Raw genomic sequence first — 19,038 nt, forward strand, 5'->3', positions numbered from 1 at the left:
CTAAATCAGGTCTAAACCAGGTCGAAACCAGGTCTAAATCAGGTCTAAACCAGGTATAAACCAGGTCTAAATCAGGTGTAAATCAGGTCGAAACCAGGTCTAAATCAGGTCTAAATCAGGTCTAAACCAGGTATAAACCAGGTCTAAATCAGGTCTAAACCAGGTATAAACCAGGTCTAAATCAGGTCTAAACCAGGTCTAAACCAGGTCGAAACCAGGTCTAAACCAGGTCTAAATTAGGTCTAAATCAGGTCTAAACCAGGTCTAAGTCAGGTCTAAACCAGGTCTAAACCAGGTCTAAATCAGGTCTAAATCAGGTCTAAATCAGGTCTAAACCAGGTCTAAGTCAGGTCTAAACCAGGTCTAAATCAGGTCTAAATCAGGTCTAAATCAGGTCGAAACCAGGTCTAAATCAGGTCTAAACCAGGTATAAACCAGGTCTAAATCAGGTGTAAATCAGGTCGAAACTAGGTCTAAATCAGGTCTAAATCAGGTCTAAACCAGGTCGAAACCAGGTCTAAATCAGGTCTAAACCAGGTATAAACCAGGTCTAAATCAGGTGTAAATCAGGTCGAAATCAGGTGTAAATCAGGTCGAAACCAGGTCTAAATCAGGTATAAACCAGGTCTAAATCAGGTCGAAACCAGGTATAAACCAGGTCTAAATCAGGTCTAAACCAGGTCTAAACCAGGTCGAAACCAGGTCTAAACCAGGTCTAAATTAGGTCCAAATCAGGTCTAAACCAGGTCTAAGTCAGGTCTAAACCAGGTCTAAACCAGGTCTAAATCAGGTCTAAATCAGGTCTAAATCAGGTCTAAACCAGGTCGAAACCAGGTCTAAACCAGGTCTAAATTAGGTCTAAATCAGGTCTAAACCAGGTCTAAGTCAGGTCTAAACCAGGTCTAAACCAGGTCTAAATCAGGTCTAAATCAGGTCTAAATCAGGTCGAAACCAGGTCTAAATCAGGTCTAAATCAGGTCTAAACCAGGTCTAAACCAGGTCTAAATCAGGTCTAAACCAGGTATAAACCAGGTCTAAACCAGGTCTAAACCAGGTCGAAACCAGGTCTAAACCAGGTCTAAACCAGGTCTAAACCAGGTCTAAACCAGGTCTAAATCAGGTCTAAATCAGGTCGAAACCAGGTCTAAACCAGGTCTAAACCAGGTCTAAATCAGGTCTAAATCAGGTCTAAATCAGGTCGAAACCAGGTCTAAATCAGGTCTAAATCAGGTCTAAACCAGGTCTAAACCAGGTCTAAATCAGATCTAAATCAGGTCTAAATCAGGTCGAAACCAGGTCTAAACCAGGTCTAAACCAGGTCGAAACCAGGTCGAAACCAGGTCTAAACCAGGTCGAAACCAGGTCTAAACCAGGTCGAAACCAGGTCTAAACCAGGTCTAAACCAGGTCTAAACCAGGTCTAAATCAGGTCTAAACCAGGTCTAAACCAGGTCTAAGTCAGGTCTAAACCAGGTCTAAACCAGGTCTAAACCAGGTATAAACCAGGTCTAAATCAGGTCTAAACCAGGTCTAAACCAGGTCTAAACCAGGTCTAAATCAGGTCTAAATCAGGTCTAAACCAGGTCTAAGTCAGGTCTAAACCAGGTCTAAGTCAGGTCTAAACCAGGTCTAAACCAGGTCTAAACCAGGTCTGAATCAGGTCTAAATCAGGTCTAAACCAGGTCTAAGTCAGGTCTAAACCAGGTCTAAACCAGGTCTAAATCAGGTCTAAATCAGGTCTAAATCAGGTCGAAACCAGGTCTAAATCAGGTCTAAATCAGGTCGAAACCAGGTCTAAACCAGGTCTAAACCAGGTCGAAACCAGGTCTAAACCAGGTCTAAACCAGGTCTAAACCAGGTCTAAATCAGGTCTAAATCAGGTCTAAGTCAGGTCTAAACCAGGTCTAAACCAGGTCGAAATCAGGTCGAAATCAGGTCGAAACCAGGTCTAAATCAGGTCTAAATCAGGTCTAAACCAGGTCTAAGTCAGGTCTAAACCAGGTCTAAACCAGGTCTAAACCAGGTCTAAGTCAGGTATAAACCAGGTCTAAACCAGGTCTAAACCAGGTCTAAATCAGGTCTAAATCAGGTCTAAATCAGGTCTGAATCAGGTCTAAACCAGGTCTAAACCAGGTCTCAACCAGGTCTAAGTCAGGTATAAACCAGGTCTAAACCAGGTCTAAACCAGGTCTAAACCAGGTCTAAGTCAGGTCTAAACCAGGTCTAAACCAGGTCTAAACCAGGTCTAAGTCAGGTCTAAACCAGGTCTAAACCAGGTCTAAACCAGGTCTAAGTCAGGGTTTAGGGATAAAACAAAAACCAAGTCGAAGCCAGAGGTAAACATGTAAGAGCATTTCTCACAGGAGCAGGATTATTATGACCAAAACTGCACTAAAGCAGGATTATACGGGTTCGAAGCTGGACTAGACCAGGACTGTGCCAGGACTGTGCCAGGACTGTGCCAGGACCTGAATGTTCTTGCACAGAAACCAGTTGGCCACATTTTGCTCCGAGCGAGTGTGAATTGGCAAAAGGAAGTGACCCCAGAATGGCCTGGTTTATCCAGACGGATGAAGCAGAAGAAGCAGAAGAAGCAGAAGAAGCAGAAGAAGCAGATGAAGCAGAAGAAGCAGAAGAAGCAGATGAAGCAGATGAAGCAGAAGAAGCAGAAGAAGCAGAAGAAGCAGAAGAAGCAGAAGAAGCAGATGAAGCAGAAGAAGCAGAAGAAGCAGATGAAGCAGAAGAAGCAGAAGAAGCAGAAGAAGCAGAAGAAGCAGAAGAAGCAGATGAAGCAGAAGAAGCAGAAGAAGCAGATGAAGCAGATGAAGCAGATGAAGCAGAAGAAGCAGAAGAAGCAGAAGAAGCAGAAGAAGCAGATGAAGCAGATGAAGCAGAGGAAGCAGAAGAAGCAGAAGGGTTTGTGTTACTGCAGCGCATGAAAGAGGCTGGGAATAATACACGGTTAATAAGAGTAACAAACAAAAGTAGAGTTACTATAAATGAGTTTTACACCAACTCGAGGTGCAATTTGTGAAGAAAAGTGTAAATGACAGAAGTGAAGCAAAGTTCAGAAACATAGATCATTTACAAATCACATTTTTCTGAACTAAACACAAATTCAGCCGAATAAATGTGTTCTGATATATTTTAATTTGGCAAATCATATTTTGGTGACATTAGAGGGATTGTGGTTACGGTTGCTAGGTAACAGTAAAGGGTTCTCATCACAATCGAGAAATAAAATTATAACGTGTAAAATTATAAGGTGAAAAATTAAACACTAAATTAGGATGAAATTTGGGGGGGAAATTTGCAAAAATCGTAATCATTCTAATGCTGCGTTCAGACTGCACGTGCACATAGACTTTACAAGTGTTTTGGTACTTTAATTCTGTACAACCAAGCACATGAAAATACACTTGTAAACGTGTAATTAATGGATGGTTGAAGTTCAGTCCAGGAGTGAAACAGCTCGACAAAATCTGGACTGAATTAGGTCAAAACCGGAACTTAACATGGTCAAAATCTGTTTCTGCAAGGCTAAATGTACTTCAGAAGTAAATTAATACTTGCAACAGGATGTAAGGAGTACTTATTAAGACTACTTCACATTTGTGCGTCTAGACCTTCAAAGAACTCACAAAACACTCTCCAAGCCTTTCATGCACTTGTTATTATGAATCAGGACCTTTCATTCTAAACACTTTTCATAAAGCGATATCTGAAAGAGCAATTTAAGATATAAATTCAAACCGAAGCAAGTAAAAGCCCACACGACCTGAACACGGCACTTCACGGCTTTTGAACGTCTTTAGAGGAGAGTTTCATCTACAGATTACTGACAAAATGTGGGCTTTAAAGTGAGTTTAGAGAGAAGCAGGAAACGATCAGGTGCTTTCTCTGCTGAAGCTCTGGTGTTTACAGTGTTTACAGTGTTTACAATGTTTACAGTGTTTACAGTATTTACAGAGTCCTCAGTGTTTACAGTGTTTACAGTGTTTAAAAGTGCTTCTGTCAGTCACAAAGCAGAGTCTTACCTGCGGCGCACGTCTGCTGACCACCACAAATTGTAAAATAAGAGGGACACGTTGCAGAATGTGGCAGGACATGGAGGGACGAACGCGAAAATATAGAATTAATAATCCAAATACAGCAAATTATTTGATTTTTTTTTTCAGTTGCAACAGAGAGACGGCAACAGCAGCTCTGTAAATGTCCACACATGACAGAGCCAAGAGCATGTTTTCTATTTAGATCTCACTTTTTATACAATTCAAGTGGAATCAATGAAAAAGTGTGATATTAAGTGGGATGAGGGGGAGGGGCTTAAGAGGCTGCAGGCCCTCTAAAGGGAAGGGGGCATGTTATAGGCCTGTTCCAACAGTGGCACAAGGTCGAGCTCCACGCCGGAGTGTAAACTGCTTCCATAGCCACAGCCGCCCTGGGGCAGACTGACTGGAGCGAGGTAGCCCCTCCCACATCATCAAAGACTGCGAGTCGAAATTAATCAATATTCATTGTCCATCTTTTCCTGTGCTACGTCGCTAGAATACACTTAGATAGAATGACTCGTCAGTGCCCTCTTCTGTCCCCGATGACATCATAACGCGAGTATCGCCACAATCAATATCGAGTGTCCATTTCCCTGTTGTAATCAAACAAGCTGTGGGAGAATCTGGGCCAGTGCATCTCTATGGAAACTGAAGTTGGCTTCTCCGACTGGCAGCGCGGTCCCTGTGTTCAGCTCTTTGATAAATATCACCACGGCGACTATTTTTGGCAGCGCTTTGATTGAAAGCGAAGTGAGGTTCTCGTTAGGCAGAAACAGGAAGAGCCAAATCAAAGTTTGTGCTGCCGAGAGGGAGGTAAAACGAGGAGGAGGGGTCACGGAAAGAAGCGATCGGGTTTGGATGCCGTGCAGCATAACATTATTTTACTGTTTTTATCCATCAAATCTGTTGCACACGGGTCTAGCGAGTAGTGGTTTTCAAAAATGATAAAAACAGGACTAATATGGGTCTAAATATTGGCAAAATCAGCTATAAAATAATGAATAAGACTAAAAAGATTAAAGTTCAGTCCATTTAAACATGATACTTACTGCTAGAGTAAATAAATAATCAGGCAAATCCTTCAGAAATTCACAAATCCTTAAAAGAAAGAATATAACAAGTACTTCAAACTCTTCAAAATAGTGGGCTGGACCAGAACAGAAACCAGACCAAACTGCGTGGGCACTTGTGAGAAGGATTGAGAGGATTGATCAAATATTGGGTTAAGAAAGCCGTTGGCACAAAATGACCGCCACTCTTCGGCCGATCAGCCCCAGGGCAGCTGCAGCTATAGACGTGCACCTCCAAGTGTAGAGAGTGTGCTATGAGAAGCTTGACGACAACAATTAATCAACTAACCGTGATTATTTGACATAATTAAATAGTAGTTGTACTTTGATAATGTCTCAATGTACAATACAATTGTTTGTCTAGTCGACTAATCAGAAAATGAATCGTTAGCAGCACCCCTGTTATTATTATGATCATTATTTCTTTATTGTGCACCGTGCGTGTAATGAACAAACAAACAAACAAACACATTCCAGATTGTAGCCACGGAACAATTTCAAGCCGTTGCACTCCGACACTTGTAAACGCAGAATCAGCAGCCGACTTCCTCCTTTATCAGGTGTTGAACTGACATTAAACATTAGGATTCTACGCGGTGCCATTTGCGGGTTCCTCCGTGATTGCACTCGCCGTGACATTCTCCGCGTCATGAGCCGTACGCTGTCATGTCGTGCGGTTTGTTTCGACGGTCGCCGGAGTCTGGACAGTGTCGGCTCGTGTTAGAGAGCGTCTGCAGCCGTCTGACCTTTCTCTGAGAGGAGAGAGTGCGTTATCTCGTCCTGTCACTGAAGCACACACGGCTAATGAGTCGCCCACGGACTCTGACTGTGGGCAGGCCAAAGCGGCTTTACTTAAATATTAGTCTTAATGGAGCTGGAGCGGAGAAAGTCGACCGGTGTCAGTGATTCTGTTGGATCTGAGTGCCTTTTTTTGACACTGTTGAACATGGGATCATCCAGGACTGGGTGGGCATCACTGGCACTGTTCTAAGTCCTATCTGGAAGACAGGAAGTACTTTGTTGAAATTGGTAACTGTTTCTCAGACCGCATGGCCTTGACTTGTGGGGTGCCCCAAGGGTCAGTCCTGGGTCCCCTTCTGTTCAACCTCTACATGCTGCCGTTAGGTCAGTTGATACGCAGTGAAAATGTGTCCTATCACAATGATGCAGACGAGTCAGATCTATGTTTCACTGTCGACAGAATATGGACCAGTGGATTCAATCTGTCACTGCATCCAACAGATCAGTTTGTGGAGGCAAAACAACTTTCTCCAGTTGAACTCAGACAAGACTGAAATAATCGTTTTTGGCCACAGAAACAAAGAGAAAAACCTCCAGAGTCTCGCTCTAAAACCTACAAATCAAGTTAGAAATCTGGGGGTAATGATAGACTCAGACTTGAACTTTAACAGCCACATCAAATCAATAACTTCAGCAGCTTTTTTCCATCTAAAAAACATTGCCAAAATCAAAAATATAGTGTCTAAACCAGATTTAGAGAGACTTATCCATGTGTTTGTCTCCAGTAGACGACTGTAACGGCCTGCTCACTGGCCTGCTCACTGGCCTGCTCACTGGCCTGCTCACTGGCCTGCTCACTGGCCTGCTCACTGGCCAGCTCACTGGCCTGCTCACTGGCCTCTCCAAACGAGAACGCTGCTGCTCGGGTCCTGACTCTTCTCTTTTATGTCTTCGACTGTTTCTGATTTCTGTCATGACTTTGTGATTTTAATGCATTTTTTGCTGTTGTGTGAAGCACTTTGGATTGCCTTGAGAACAAATTGTGCTCTACAAATAAACTTGCCTTACCTTGTCGGTCGCCTCTTTGTTGATAAAGCTGTGTCCTTTGACCTCCAGTGCTTTTATTTGAGGCCTGCCCTCTGTCTGTGCTGCTGACACTACGTCTCAGTCAGAAAAGGTGATCGAGAAAGAGATCTTACAGCACATATCCATCTACCATCTACAAAATAGTCAGCTCCGAGTCCAAAGGTCAAAGTCCAAGAAAAGAGAGAGTGAGTAAATCTGGCACAGCCTTAAAGACCATCAGCAGGTTCTGCCCTGAGGCTGGAGGCTCTGAGCTCATGTGACAAACTGAACTGCTGCAGGAGGAGACAAAAACATGGGTGATCATCTCCTCTTTTGATACCATTTTTAATATGCAAATGACTATTGTTTTCATATGTTTCATGTTTAGCAAAAACAGTGATGCGTAAACTGATTTAACATTACAAACCTTGCACAGCTCATCTACACGTACTTTTGTTCTGGGTTTAGACTATACAAATACATACTTTCATAATGGTCTTGCACTCGTTCTGACTGTAGCTTGTTAAGCCAAAAATAAAACCTCCTGTCGGGTCATTTCAGTCCTGATTATGTGACGTTATGTGCGAGAGAGTCCAGTACATCCGAGTGAGTCTGTCCTTGACACTCGGCTCGCTCGCGCTGTCGTAATTGTGGCGTTTACACTTTGAGTCCGTGTTATAGCGGCTGTAGCGGCTGTAGCGGCTGCAGAGCATGACAAGCTGTCCATCTCCAGAGTGCGAGCGCAGCCTTCCAAATGTGCTTCAGTCACGTCCGATTTAATTGTCAGATTAATCCCCTGGTTTCTAACGGTTTTGCTACATTAAAGGGATTAAAGTTGCCCCAATTGCATCTAATGAAAAATAGCTGTGAACCAGGATGCTGTTAGCGCTGTTAGCATGCTAATTGTTGCTAGCCCAAACTCTGGCCTCTGAAGGTGGTGAAACGCACTTCTAAACTCGTCGCAGTGAATAATTAGCACTGACTGAATGCTTTCAAGTGCTTTTACAACGTGAGTTATAACTTTGGACCTTTGCAAAAACTGTTCAAACTGAAGTAGTTGTGTTTCAAGACAGTAAAGTCAAGTAAAAATCAGATCCAGCACCTTTAAGATGGAATGCTAAAAAAAAACCTTATATATAGCAGTGAGCAAGCATTTTAATCTAATTGAATCAGTGTTTTTTCCCTGATAACCAGAGTTTTCCATTGATATAGGAGACTATGATGGCCCTCCATTGTCTAAAAACATAAGAAAACTCATTTTATTGACATTGACGTACAAAAGTAAACATACGGATCAAAAAGGACGGCTTCAAGATTGAATAAAAGCAATATTGGTGTATTATATAGTGATTTATCCTGGGATGGGATTATTTGAATGAAACGTTTTCCTGCTTCCATAGTCTCAACCAAAGGTATGGGAAACGCTGCTGTCATAGCAATAACCATACAGTATAATATGTTTGTCTAGATGCAATAAACGTGAACAGATCATTTTAATATTATAGTATAGATCTATCTGCTACGATACTTTATTTCCTTTTCCATGTTGCCCAAAGACTTGAATCTCAACCATTGTTTACCCTAATCAGGCTTTAGGTTTAATTAAGTCGCACTTTATTACTATATCCATAAAGAATTGTGTCCTCTGCACTTGACCCATCCTTTAACGTTGCTCTGGGGCTCTGGAGGAGACGCCTGTTGCTCGTGGAAACAGACACAGAGCGAAAATGCTAATCACAAACAGAAAGGTCCCACTCAAACCGCAGACCTTCTCATTAAGAGGCGGGAATGACGGACCAAGGGCAGAAATGAAAAGATAATTATGCCGAAATGTGCCGGACGAACGCGCAATTAACACGATCTATAACTGGTCCTTTCTTCTGTCTGAATGACCGCTCCGTCTGACTTTGTTTATCTGAAAATGGAACCGCTAATCTGAGTGGGCGTGGCAGCACCTGTAGCCGGGACAGCGCTAAGCCGACAGGTGCTCGCAGAGAGAAAACACAAATCTGTCGACCAAGGACATAGGAAAAAGAGAAATGTCCTTGAAGGGCTTCCATATCCTGTTCAAAGGCAACAGAGCGAGTGGAAGTCGCGATGACGCTTGCGCTGCCTTCGAAGACGATCTTTTGTACTGGTGAAGTGGTAATTACGAGCGCGTTTTTGCTCCAAGCGTTTTCGGGATCGTCGCCAAGTGAAACGTGTTAAAAAAGCACTTTATCCTGACAAACGCACGCGCTTACACAAATGGATTTATTGATTTTAACAAGTTGAAAACGAGGCGCCGTTCAACTTTGGCATGCCACGCGATTATGCAAGCGTCAAATCACCTCCAACACGTGGAAAAATGCTCAATATTTATGTGTGTAGTAGTTATTTCGTCTCTGCAATTTGAGCGTCATATTCAAAGTACGACGCGACGGACACAAGTGGTATTTATGGTGATATTTTGGCGCACCAAGTTCTGACCGAGATCCAGACTAACCTAAAACTGTTCAGGAAAGGTCAAATTTCATCCCATTTTGTGCTTTTTTCAGTTTTTTTTTTTCAGTATTGATACTTCGCTTTGACACTAGTTTTAATGATGTTTTTGGTTGTACACACATTTTGCAATAGAACATGACTTCCAGCGCCACCTACGGGTCGCCCCAGATGACCTCACGTAACGCGATTTGTACTGTGCGTTGCCAGATCTGCAGCCCGGACCTGGTGGTGTTCCTGGCGTGCACCAACCACCATCTGAAGGAGCGGCTGCAGAAGCGGGCGGAGCAGCAGGGCCGGCCCGACGACAACCCCAAAGCCATCGACCGGCGCCTCACCAACTTCAAACAGAACACCATCCCCCTGGTCAAGTACTTCCAGGAGCGGGGCCTCATCGTCACCGTAAGAACCGCTCTCACTGTCGCTCTCCAAGGTCCTGCATTAGTTTGAATCAGGCTTTTCTTACTTTTGCGTCGTTATTCTGTGTTATTTTCTGGATGACTGTAGATCGTCTTGATTGAGTCCACTTGTTCTTCTCTCCATCACCTGTAAGTCAAGATCATTTGTGAAGTGTAGTGCAATTGTTACAGTTAAAACACTTTTAAGTCAGTGAAAGTAGGAATTTGCATAACACTGACAGGTTATCCATAAACTTTATTGACTTAAGACCAATTTTCCCCAAAAATGCCTGAAAAAATGAGCACAAACCACTGTCTGGAGCCTTTGTGAAGCGGAGACTCTGGACTTTTGGACTCTGATGTCTGTTTTACTTTAATCATAAGAAGAAACGAGCTCTGCAGAAGAAATCAGATTTTAAACCCTGTCTAGATTTTCTGTTTTCTGTTAAATATATAAATGAGTGAAGCTGGTGTTGGAGGAGGTTTTGACTATTCTCACTAAAAAATGAGTTTGTAATAAAGCAAAAATGTCCAGGCAGAATCCATCTAAAAATCCAATTACTCTTTTATTTTTGGGTATTTTTTCATTTGTGGATTTTGGAGAACAAACTGACCCTGATGCTTCTCAGAATGATTGATTTGACTGGAAATACGTGAGTTACAGCTTTATTTTCATGCACAGCAGATCAAGCAGCTCGAGAGTTTTCTTTTATAAGATGTGGACAAAATGGAATAAATAAATAAAAAGCAAAAGGGGCTAAAAAGATGTGTCTTTAATTTAGATTTACAAAATATTAGGCCTTATTTCAAGACAAAGAATACATTTTTCTTCATTCGATATCAAAGGGAAAAAGTAGAAACGTAACATTTCACAGACTGAAAGGTTTGCAAAGTTTAGCACTTATTTAACCTTATTAACATAAAATAATAGGACGATTAAATATTTACCTAATCATTTCCTTTATTGTGCTACTTCTCTTCTCTTTTTTTTTTTGGTTACATTTGAGCTGTGACATAATGAGCTCATCTTAATTAATCACAAACAAACTAATGTGTTGCGTCATGTTTTATTTATGATGTGATTAATTCAGGAACGCTTGTAGGGATTTCCTTGCATGTAATTGGCAGACAGTGACCTCCATTATCGTTGTTCTTTGCAATATTTTCTCTGTCAATATTGCACTTAATTCGTTTTCATCGCGTCCAGAGCGACACAGTGGGATGTTTTTCTGTCCCGCGGTGAAGTCAAATACAAAAAATATGTCTTTTTAGAAACAAATCAGTTCTACAGCAATTGTGAAACAAATTAAATGAAAACAATTTTAAAAATAAACTAAATTAAAATATATATATAATTGCCTGTAAAATAATATTTACAGGCAGTTATATATATGTTTTAATTTAGTTTATTTTTAACATTTTTTTTTTAATTTTTCTTTTTTTTTACAATTATTTGGTGTAACTATTTCTAGGTATTTTGACGTCTGGAGGTCACATCAAATTTACCTGAATAAAAATATTGCCTAAATAATAAATTATTCAACATATTACAACTTTAGTGCTTATGTAACTCTCTTAAATGATACTTTTTTTTAACATGAACATATTTTGCCCTTATAAAATGTATCTATCGAGCCACATATGATATAAGTTATAATATAAGTCTTTCTTTTGACACTTAAACCTTTAACTCCAGAGTTAGTCCTGGAGCATAAATGACAGAATTCCTCCCTCTGGTCTTTGTGTAACTGTCAGTTTAAATGTCACACGGTAGAACACACTTTGGATTACAGCATAACGTTGATTTTATTGTCAATTTGAGTTAATTTTAGTAAAGAATATGCGCTTCACATTGTGCCAACACATTTAATATCTCTAACACAAGTGACTCATTCTAGAAAAGTCTGAAACAAAGTGTTACCGTGAAACCGCAGGAGGGTGTTTTTGCTTAAATTACAGGATGTGAAACAAAACTTTATTGTCAACCGTGTGTAGTTTTCAGGAGACATCATCGTGCACTGTTTGAACTGCATTTTGAAGCGAGAAAAACATTATTAACAAGTCCTTTCGACACAAGAACGTGATGTAATACTGAATTGTGATGTTTCATTTTGGTGCATTTTTGGGGCTTTTTCAGATGTCACGGAGACAGTTTTGACCCGAATCCAGTGTGATTGACGGGTTAAAACTTCAATCTGGAGAGCTAAAATGGGCTAAAATAAAGCTGCTGACACGTTCATTAACATGCACTGTCCTAACTCAAATAAATGAAATAAATCTGGTAAACTTCATGCAGCTCGACACATCCCTCACACCGTTATTCATTTGCGCTGGTTTTACCTCCTGGTGCTGAAGGGCCTGAGGGAAGCGCTTTGACAGACTAATCTGAGGCCATCTGCGGCTCTCGGGCTCCGACAGCTCACACACAGACACACACAGGTCTTCTTTCAGAGAGAAGTATTGGAAAAGAGTTAAAAGTGAGAAATGTGGACGAAAACAGACTTCACAGACGTAGCACATTGTGGGACAAATAAAGCTTATATTATTTCGTCAATACTTCATAATATGGGGTGCTAGAGTTTTTTATTCTTATGTTTTATCTCATATTGTTATTCTTATCCAATTGTAGATTTAAAGTGTTCCTCTTTTGACTTATTCATTTTTCATTGTTTTATGTTGAATCGAATCAGCAAAACAAGTTCCTATGTTTGTGAATTTAGTTAATTGACAATGGCAATAAAGGCAAGGTAAGTTTATTTGTAGAGCACATTTCAAACACACAACAGGAAACAATCATTAAAATCAAGAAAAATGCATTAAAAACAAGACAAATGCATTAAAATCAAGAAAAATGCATTGAAATCGATAAATCCTTTCTGATTCTGATTCTGCTCATAAATACATTCGTCCAAAATAGGATTTCTGCCTCTAGATGTCGTACTAACGCATGAGTCTGTAAATCCAGGTCATGTGGTGTTCAGGTCGTCTCCATGGCCCCGGGCCCCATGCATGATGAACCAGGGATCCACCCACACCCTCCCGTGGCCCTTCTGAAGACATGCCTCCTGTGAACTGTGTGGGGCGCCTGTCCTGCCTGGTGATGTGTCACAGGTTCAAATCTCACAGAGACAGTTGCTACACAGGGCTTGCCCGACCAGCCATTCCCAACAGTTTTGACTACTTATCAAAACTGTGTGTGGGTCTGGGGCTTGACCGCTGAGGTTCAATTTCTAGGGCGGAGTTTAGAGAGCAGACGCTTAACCGGATATTACGTAGCCCATGTCAACAAGGCGTGTTCCGCGTTATCCGTCCCCGAACGCAGAAAATGTCTCCTGAATCGCGATGACGCCCTTCGTATAACCACATCTAACGCACGTTCATCACGGCGAGTAGAGCGGACTTTCCTGATCGTTCAAACTGAAGCGAGAGCAGAAGTAAACACTCGGTCACGAGCCGGGTCACGAGCCGGGTCACGAGCCGGGTCACGAGCCGGGTCACGAGCCGGGTCACGAGCCGGGTCACGAGCCGGGTCACGAGCCGGGTCCGCCATCTCGAATGTTTTGGAACGGGGGTGGAAAGCTACTTCCGTATCTCAGTGTGACGCGTTAAAACCTGCGCCTAGGATTGGACAGGTAAATGGATGACCGACGACTTCATTGGCTTTGACTCGGATTCCAGACCCTTACGCATTCGAACAGAATGTGGGCGGGGCTGGCGTGTCAGGCAAACGCAGGGCACTAACACTACAACATATGAAAGTCATGCTTGCTGCCGGATGTTTCCAGAGCTGCTCACGCATGACGCTGCAGTATATTCACCCTTTGGCCTTCTCGACTATGGTTTTGTGAAGATAACTGTGGACTGAACAGATATTTCCACAAACAGCCTTTCATAGCAACTGTTTGGTCACTCATTTGTACTCAAGTGACGAGCCGCTGAGCTTTTCATTGACTCATTCATTGTTATTTGTTCTCTGAGAGTAATGGGATGTTACACAGCAGGTGGCTCGATAATAAATTATGTGCAAAATAATAAGGCTTTTTTTTTTTGTAATAAGGGTCTGCGTAATGCACTCAATCAGCTCTGATCAGACTCAGGGCCCACCACCTGCTTGTCTCCATGGAAATGTGAGCAATTTGCATTATGTTTTGGCATTTATTCAATTACAGGTGTTTTATTGCTTTAAATATGCCCGGAAAGATGTGTTCTTTTAGCATGAGGGCTCGCCTGATCTGATCTCATTGTCAGTGTCTCATTTATAAAACTTTTACGAGGAATTCTCACTTAAAATGTCCTCAAATTGTGCAAACTTCTCGTCTCTCTTTAACTCAGATCACCTTTTACCTCATTTCCGAAACCTTTCAAGCGCAAATTAGACTTATTGTACCATTTTTGGCTCGTTTCCGTGTCAAGTTTGCTTTTTATGGATCAAAAACTCAACGTGGAAACTTATAAAAGAGCCCCCTGACCTGTAACTTGTCTCAAAGGATGAAGTTTATGACACACTGTGGAACAACATCTCCACAGAGACAAACCCTGCACCAGAAAAGTCTCACCGTGCACCTTCTGACGGAGGAAACAGCAGACAAAAGGAACAAACACGGCTCCAAATAACTTGACATGTCCGTGTTTAAGCACTCTGGACAGTGACAGAAGTTTCGAAGCCTGTCGTCTTTCTTTGTGGCAAAAAGCACTAGTTTACAGTCTCTTGTGTCTTTCGAATGGCGCCCACACCTCTAATATTTAAAAGACTGCGTTCATGAAGCTTCCAGAATCCCCGAATGCACTCTCTACATTATGTTCTTCGTTAAAAGTCTGTAGAAAATGCCAGAACGGCTGGTTGGGACTCAGCGTTGACACTTTTCGAACACTTTTCCTTCCAAAATCCTCCTCTTTGTTAATTCATGCTCCTGCTGCTCGCTCTTGGCTGCTGCTCTTCTGGCGCTTTTTATTTGTTTTTCACATAACCACATTACTTCAAGGCGTGTTGTAAAAGTAATGACCCAATTCCTTCGCAAACGTGCCAAAACTGTATCTGTAAATGTAAATGGACTGTACAAATCCAAACGACATTTGCACAACAGTCTGCAAATATGAATATGAGCAAAAACAGCAACGACAATGAAATACAACAGAAATGTGGTAAAACACGATGTTACATTTTTCAAAGTTTAAGTATCAGACAAATGTGAAAAGCTTGTCAAATTACCCCAAAAATGTGCATAAATATCACTTCACGCCCTTATTTTTGAAAGATTACATAGCAGAAAATACATTAGATGTTTTAATTATTACTCTTTTTTTCCCTTTTTTTGCATACCTGTATGTATATATATATATATATATATATATATATATATATATATATATATATATATATATATATATATATAATTATTTAGCTGTTTTATTATGATTAGCCCACCTCTAATGGTCATTAAATCAAAAAATGTATATAAAAATACAACTTCAAACGTGTTCTTATAACTTTTCACGTCATTTCGCGCCGTTATTCATTTGTTATTCATATCGTTATTCATTTGCATTCTTCTTTTAGTATTGGGGTTTTTCAATTCTTTTTTAAAATCGAAATGGCATGTCATGTTCGCGCTCATTGTCTAAACTGGAAACGTGTCTATTATTTTCAGACAGACTCAGTTCATTTGACTGTTCCTGTCGTCATCCTTATTCATTCCTTATTCTAACACTTACTGTATAAATAGCCCGAATATGAACAGAGCTGAGTTCTGTCTCTCCCGGCGGAGTTCTTCTAATGAAGACTCAAACACATTCTCTCTTTTTCTCCTTCTTGCTGTCTCTATCCATCTATTAAAGCTGCACATTATATCACAAAAGTATCGATATCGCAATATTGGCCGACATAGTAGGCAAGGCAAGTTTATATGTCGAGCACATTTCATACACAAGGCCATTCAAAGTGCTTCACACAGCAGGGAACATGCATTCAAATCACAAAGAAATGACAGACTATGCATTAAAAAATTGAATTAAAATCACAAAGACATGACAGACCACATATATAGCATTCCAGACTCTCTTTCCCATATGTATTTGACATTTCAGCATGACAGGCGTCTCCGGGATGGACACATCACTTTTAGATGGATTCTTTCCCATATCAGCGCGCTATCTGCAAACTAACTAGTCATCAATATTGCAACAAACTGAATCTAATCTAATATCCCAATAGACCCAAAGTCATCAATATGACAAACATTTACTTTATTTTTGATTAAAATGTTAAATAAAGGCTGATTTTATTCATGTTTTTTCCCCCATAAGGTCGAAATTAGACTTAATTTTTGTCTTTGTCTTTTGTCCTTGTTACCCAGAGTTTACACCAGAGACCTAATCAGAGCTGCTGTGTATCTTCTTTCACCAACAAACTGTTATATATTCCACGTTGTCGTCGGGATGAAGTTGACAACGTGGAGGATGCTTTTCCCAGAGAGATAACAGCCTGTAGCTGCCGTGCTTGCGTTACTTAGGTAAAAGCATAGGTTTGGATCAATCACGGCGCGCCTTGTCCTTGTACAATTAATATGTGATGTTTTAAAGGCTGTTTCCCCACTTTGCCAATAAACCTGTCCAAGTCCAATCATGAGTCATTCCCTGTGGTGACTCTTGTGGGTTTTGGATAAATAATCCTGTGTTTTTACTGCTGAAAAGTCTCCGTGGACGCTGGAAAATGAGAACTGAGCCTAATCTGAGCCTAATTACACCAGTGGGACACGCGTATAATACTAACAGTGATATTAAAAGTGATGTTGCACTTAATCTGTTACTGCTTTGGTGGAAATTTGGGGTTAAGTTGGTTTGCTGACGCAGATTTTCACAAGATTTGTTTTCATATGTATTCATATTTCAGTACGTTATTGCGGTGGCGCAATATTGTCCAGTGTTGTGCAGCCCTAGACTATTTATCAGTCTGTTTATATCTCTTGCCATGTCTCCTTTTCTCTCTCTCACTTCTTCTCTTTCTCCCTCACTCCCACATCTGCTCTGATCTGACCCTCACTTCACTGACCCGAGCTCACCTGTGTGTCCAAGCACTCGGCACATTTACTCTCTGCAGGAGCCGGGCAGCCAAACAAGCCTCATTGTGGACCACAAACAACAGCTCACACTATAATGGACGAGACCAGGTGCAGTTAGGGCTATTTATTTAAGGACTTTGAGCAGATAAACAAGTCCTCCATCTCTGTCCATGGGCTTGAGCAGTGGTGGGAAAATTGTACTTAATTGTGTTACGAAGATAAAGTACAGATAAGAAATACTCAAGTTAAAATAGAGCTTACAATAATCGACTTTTAAGATTAAAATAACTATTTTACACAGATTTTGAAAGCGGTTAAAGCATTAAATTGTGCATATTTTTGATCAACAGGAACAATTCAAATCAATTTCCAGTGAATTTTATATGTATATTTTTCAAAGCCAGCACTTAAACTTAAATTCTTTAAGCCGAATGTGACTATGAACATGCTAAAATAACCCTCAAACCTTAAAGAAAGTAATGGAGTAGAAGGTACAGATGTGTTTTTGTCTGGAAGTTAAAATCTATAACACACGTGGATCCTTATGTTATAGTTTTGACATCATAAATTTTAATATTGATCTAAAATGACTGAATAAACAAGTCGGCTTACTTAAATATTTTACGTTACAAAGCCTTTGGAAAGTGAGGAGTACATTTTCTTAATTTGTGCAAAAATGGCGACGCTACGCTGCTAAGTTTAAAGCGCATCACTGTTTAAGAGAATAAAATTGTAGAGGGAAGTAAGCAAGGAGCAGTGGTGTATCTGGGGAGCGGTGAAACAAATATGCATGAATCACCCTAAATACAACTTTGAGTAATTTAAGGAGAAGGGACAATAATAATAATATGGTTAATATTTACTCAAAGTCGATTTAGCATAATACTGTAGGAGTCCAGTACTGGAATCCTGCCGACAACGCCATTTAAAAAAAAAAATTGACTCTGGCCTGATCATGTATTTTTTATTCATCTTTTCCTGCATAAAATAAGACGCTGCAGTAAATCTAAACAGTGAGTCAATTTAAGAGAACTCCCAAGTTAACATTTCTATATTTTCATTCAATGCGACCTGTTTTGCAAATGTGTGACGCACGAGATGGCCACAAGATTATCCGTCTGTTTGCATCAGAGTCATTTTTTCCTTTCACAGAAGTTCTAAGTAGCTTTGTTTGAGTAGGCTGTCTTCAGTTGTACGTTCGCTCTATGGACCAGAGTCTGTCTAATCCGCCCTTTAACTCTCTCCTCGGGGGAAATGTCAGACATTCGTTCGGCTGAAGGAGCGAGCTCTGTGGAGACTGTCCAATAATAGCAAACCTTGTGTCTCCTCGTGCTTTGTTTGACGACAAAGGACGTTTACAATTCACTCACCGAGATCTACAATGAGCAAGTCATTTAGCTTTGTTCAAAGATGTACTTAAAGTTTTGAAAAAAAGTGTCTTGTCTTGGGAGACATTGAACTGATTTTATGTGAGAGAAACTTTAAACCGATAAAGTTGATGAATTTCATCTTTCAATCCTAAAATCGCTGGGTCAAGTTCTGACTCTGGAACTCACGATTAGAGTCGGGAGATATCGGAAAACATATCAAAATGCATAATTATGATATCAAGTATATTGTCTATAATCAAATCTATTGAAAAAAATACATCAATCTATATTTCTAGCCTTTCGTGGTTAATTTGATGGCACATTCATGTTTTATGCTGTACTGACACGTTTCTGATAATATTGTCAGAATATAGTCATCGAGATAATGCAAATGCAATTATTAATCGTAAACAATAGGTGCTGTTGTTGTGTTATGGTTTTAGAACATATGTATTCAAGGAAAAACATGGATATTTGTTTTAATTTCAACGTCATTTGGACTTGACACGTTCTGCTTGTAAGTCAGCTCTTAAAACTCATCTTTTCTCTTAAGCCTTTGATTGAAATGTTGATTTTATAGTGTTTCACAATTACTGTTAGAGCGCAATTAAATAAAGTTGGATTGGACTCGTCCCACTGCGACTTCCTTCCATGTCCCTGTTTTTTCCGATCGAATTTGCACGGACAATATCACTATTCGTACCTTAACGATGACATAAATGTTGAATGGTTTTGACTTTGGGACACGCTGTTATTTGAAATGTCAGGTCAGGTTACCACGGTGACTCACGCATCTCGACTACA

The 19,038-nt window shown here is 40.6% G+C and overlaps 1 protein-coding gene across 1 annotated transcript in view; it reads left to right on the forward strand.

Annotated features, from left to right (window-relative positions):
* Positions 1 to 19,038, forward strand: part of ak5 (adenylate kinase 5) — a 157,333-nt gene that overhangs the window by 66,626 nt on the left and 71,669 nt on the right. The window contains exon 6 of the mRNA XM_072440655.1: positions 9,619 to 9,810. Coding sequence (XP_072296756.1) covers positions 9,619 to 9,810 — 192 coding nt within the window. The remainder of the gene's footprint in view (positions 1 to 9,618; positions 9,811 to 19,038) is intronic.

This window comes from Eucyclogobius newberryi, unplaced genomic scaffold (genome assembly GCF_026437365.1).
Source record: "Eucyclogobius newberryi isolate DKJ021-1_F unplaced genomic scaffold, fEucNew1.0.hap1 SCAF_12, whole genome shotgun sequence".
NCBI classification, from domain to species: Eukaryota; Metazoa; Chordata; class Actinopteri; order Gobiiformes; family Gobiidae; genus Eucyclogobius; species Eucyclogobius newberryi.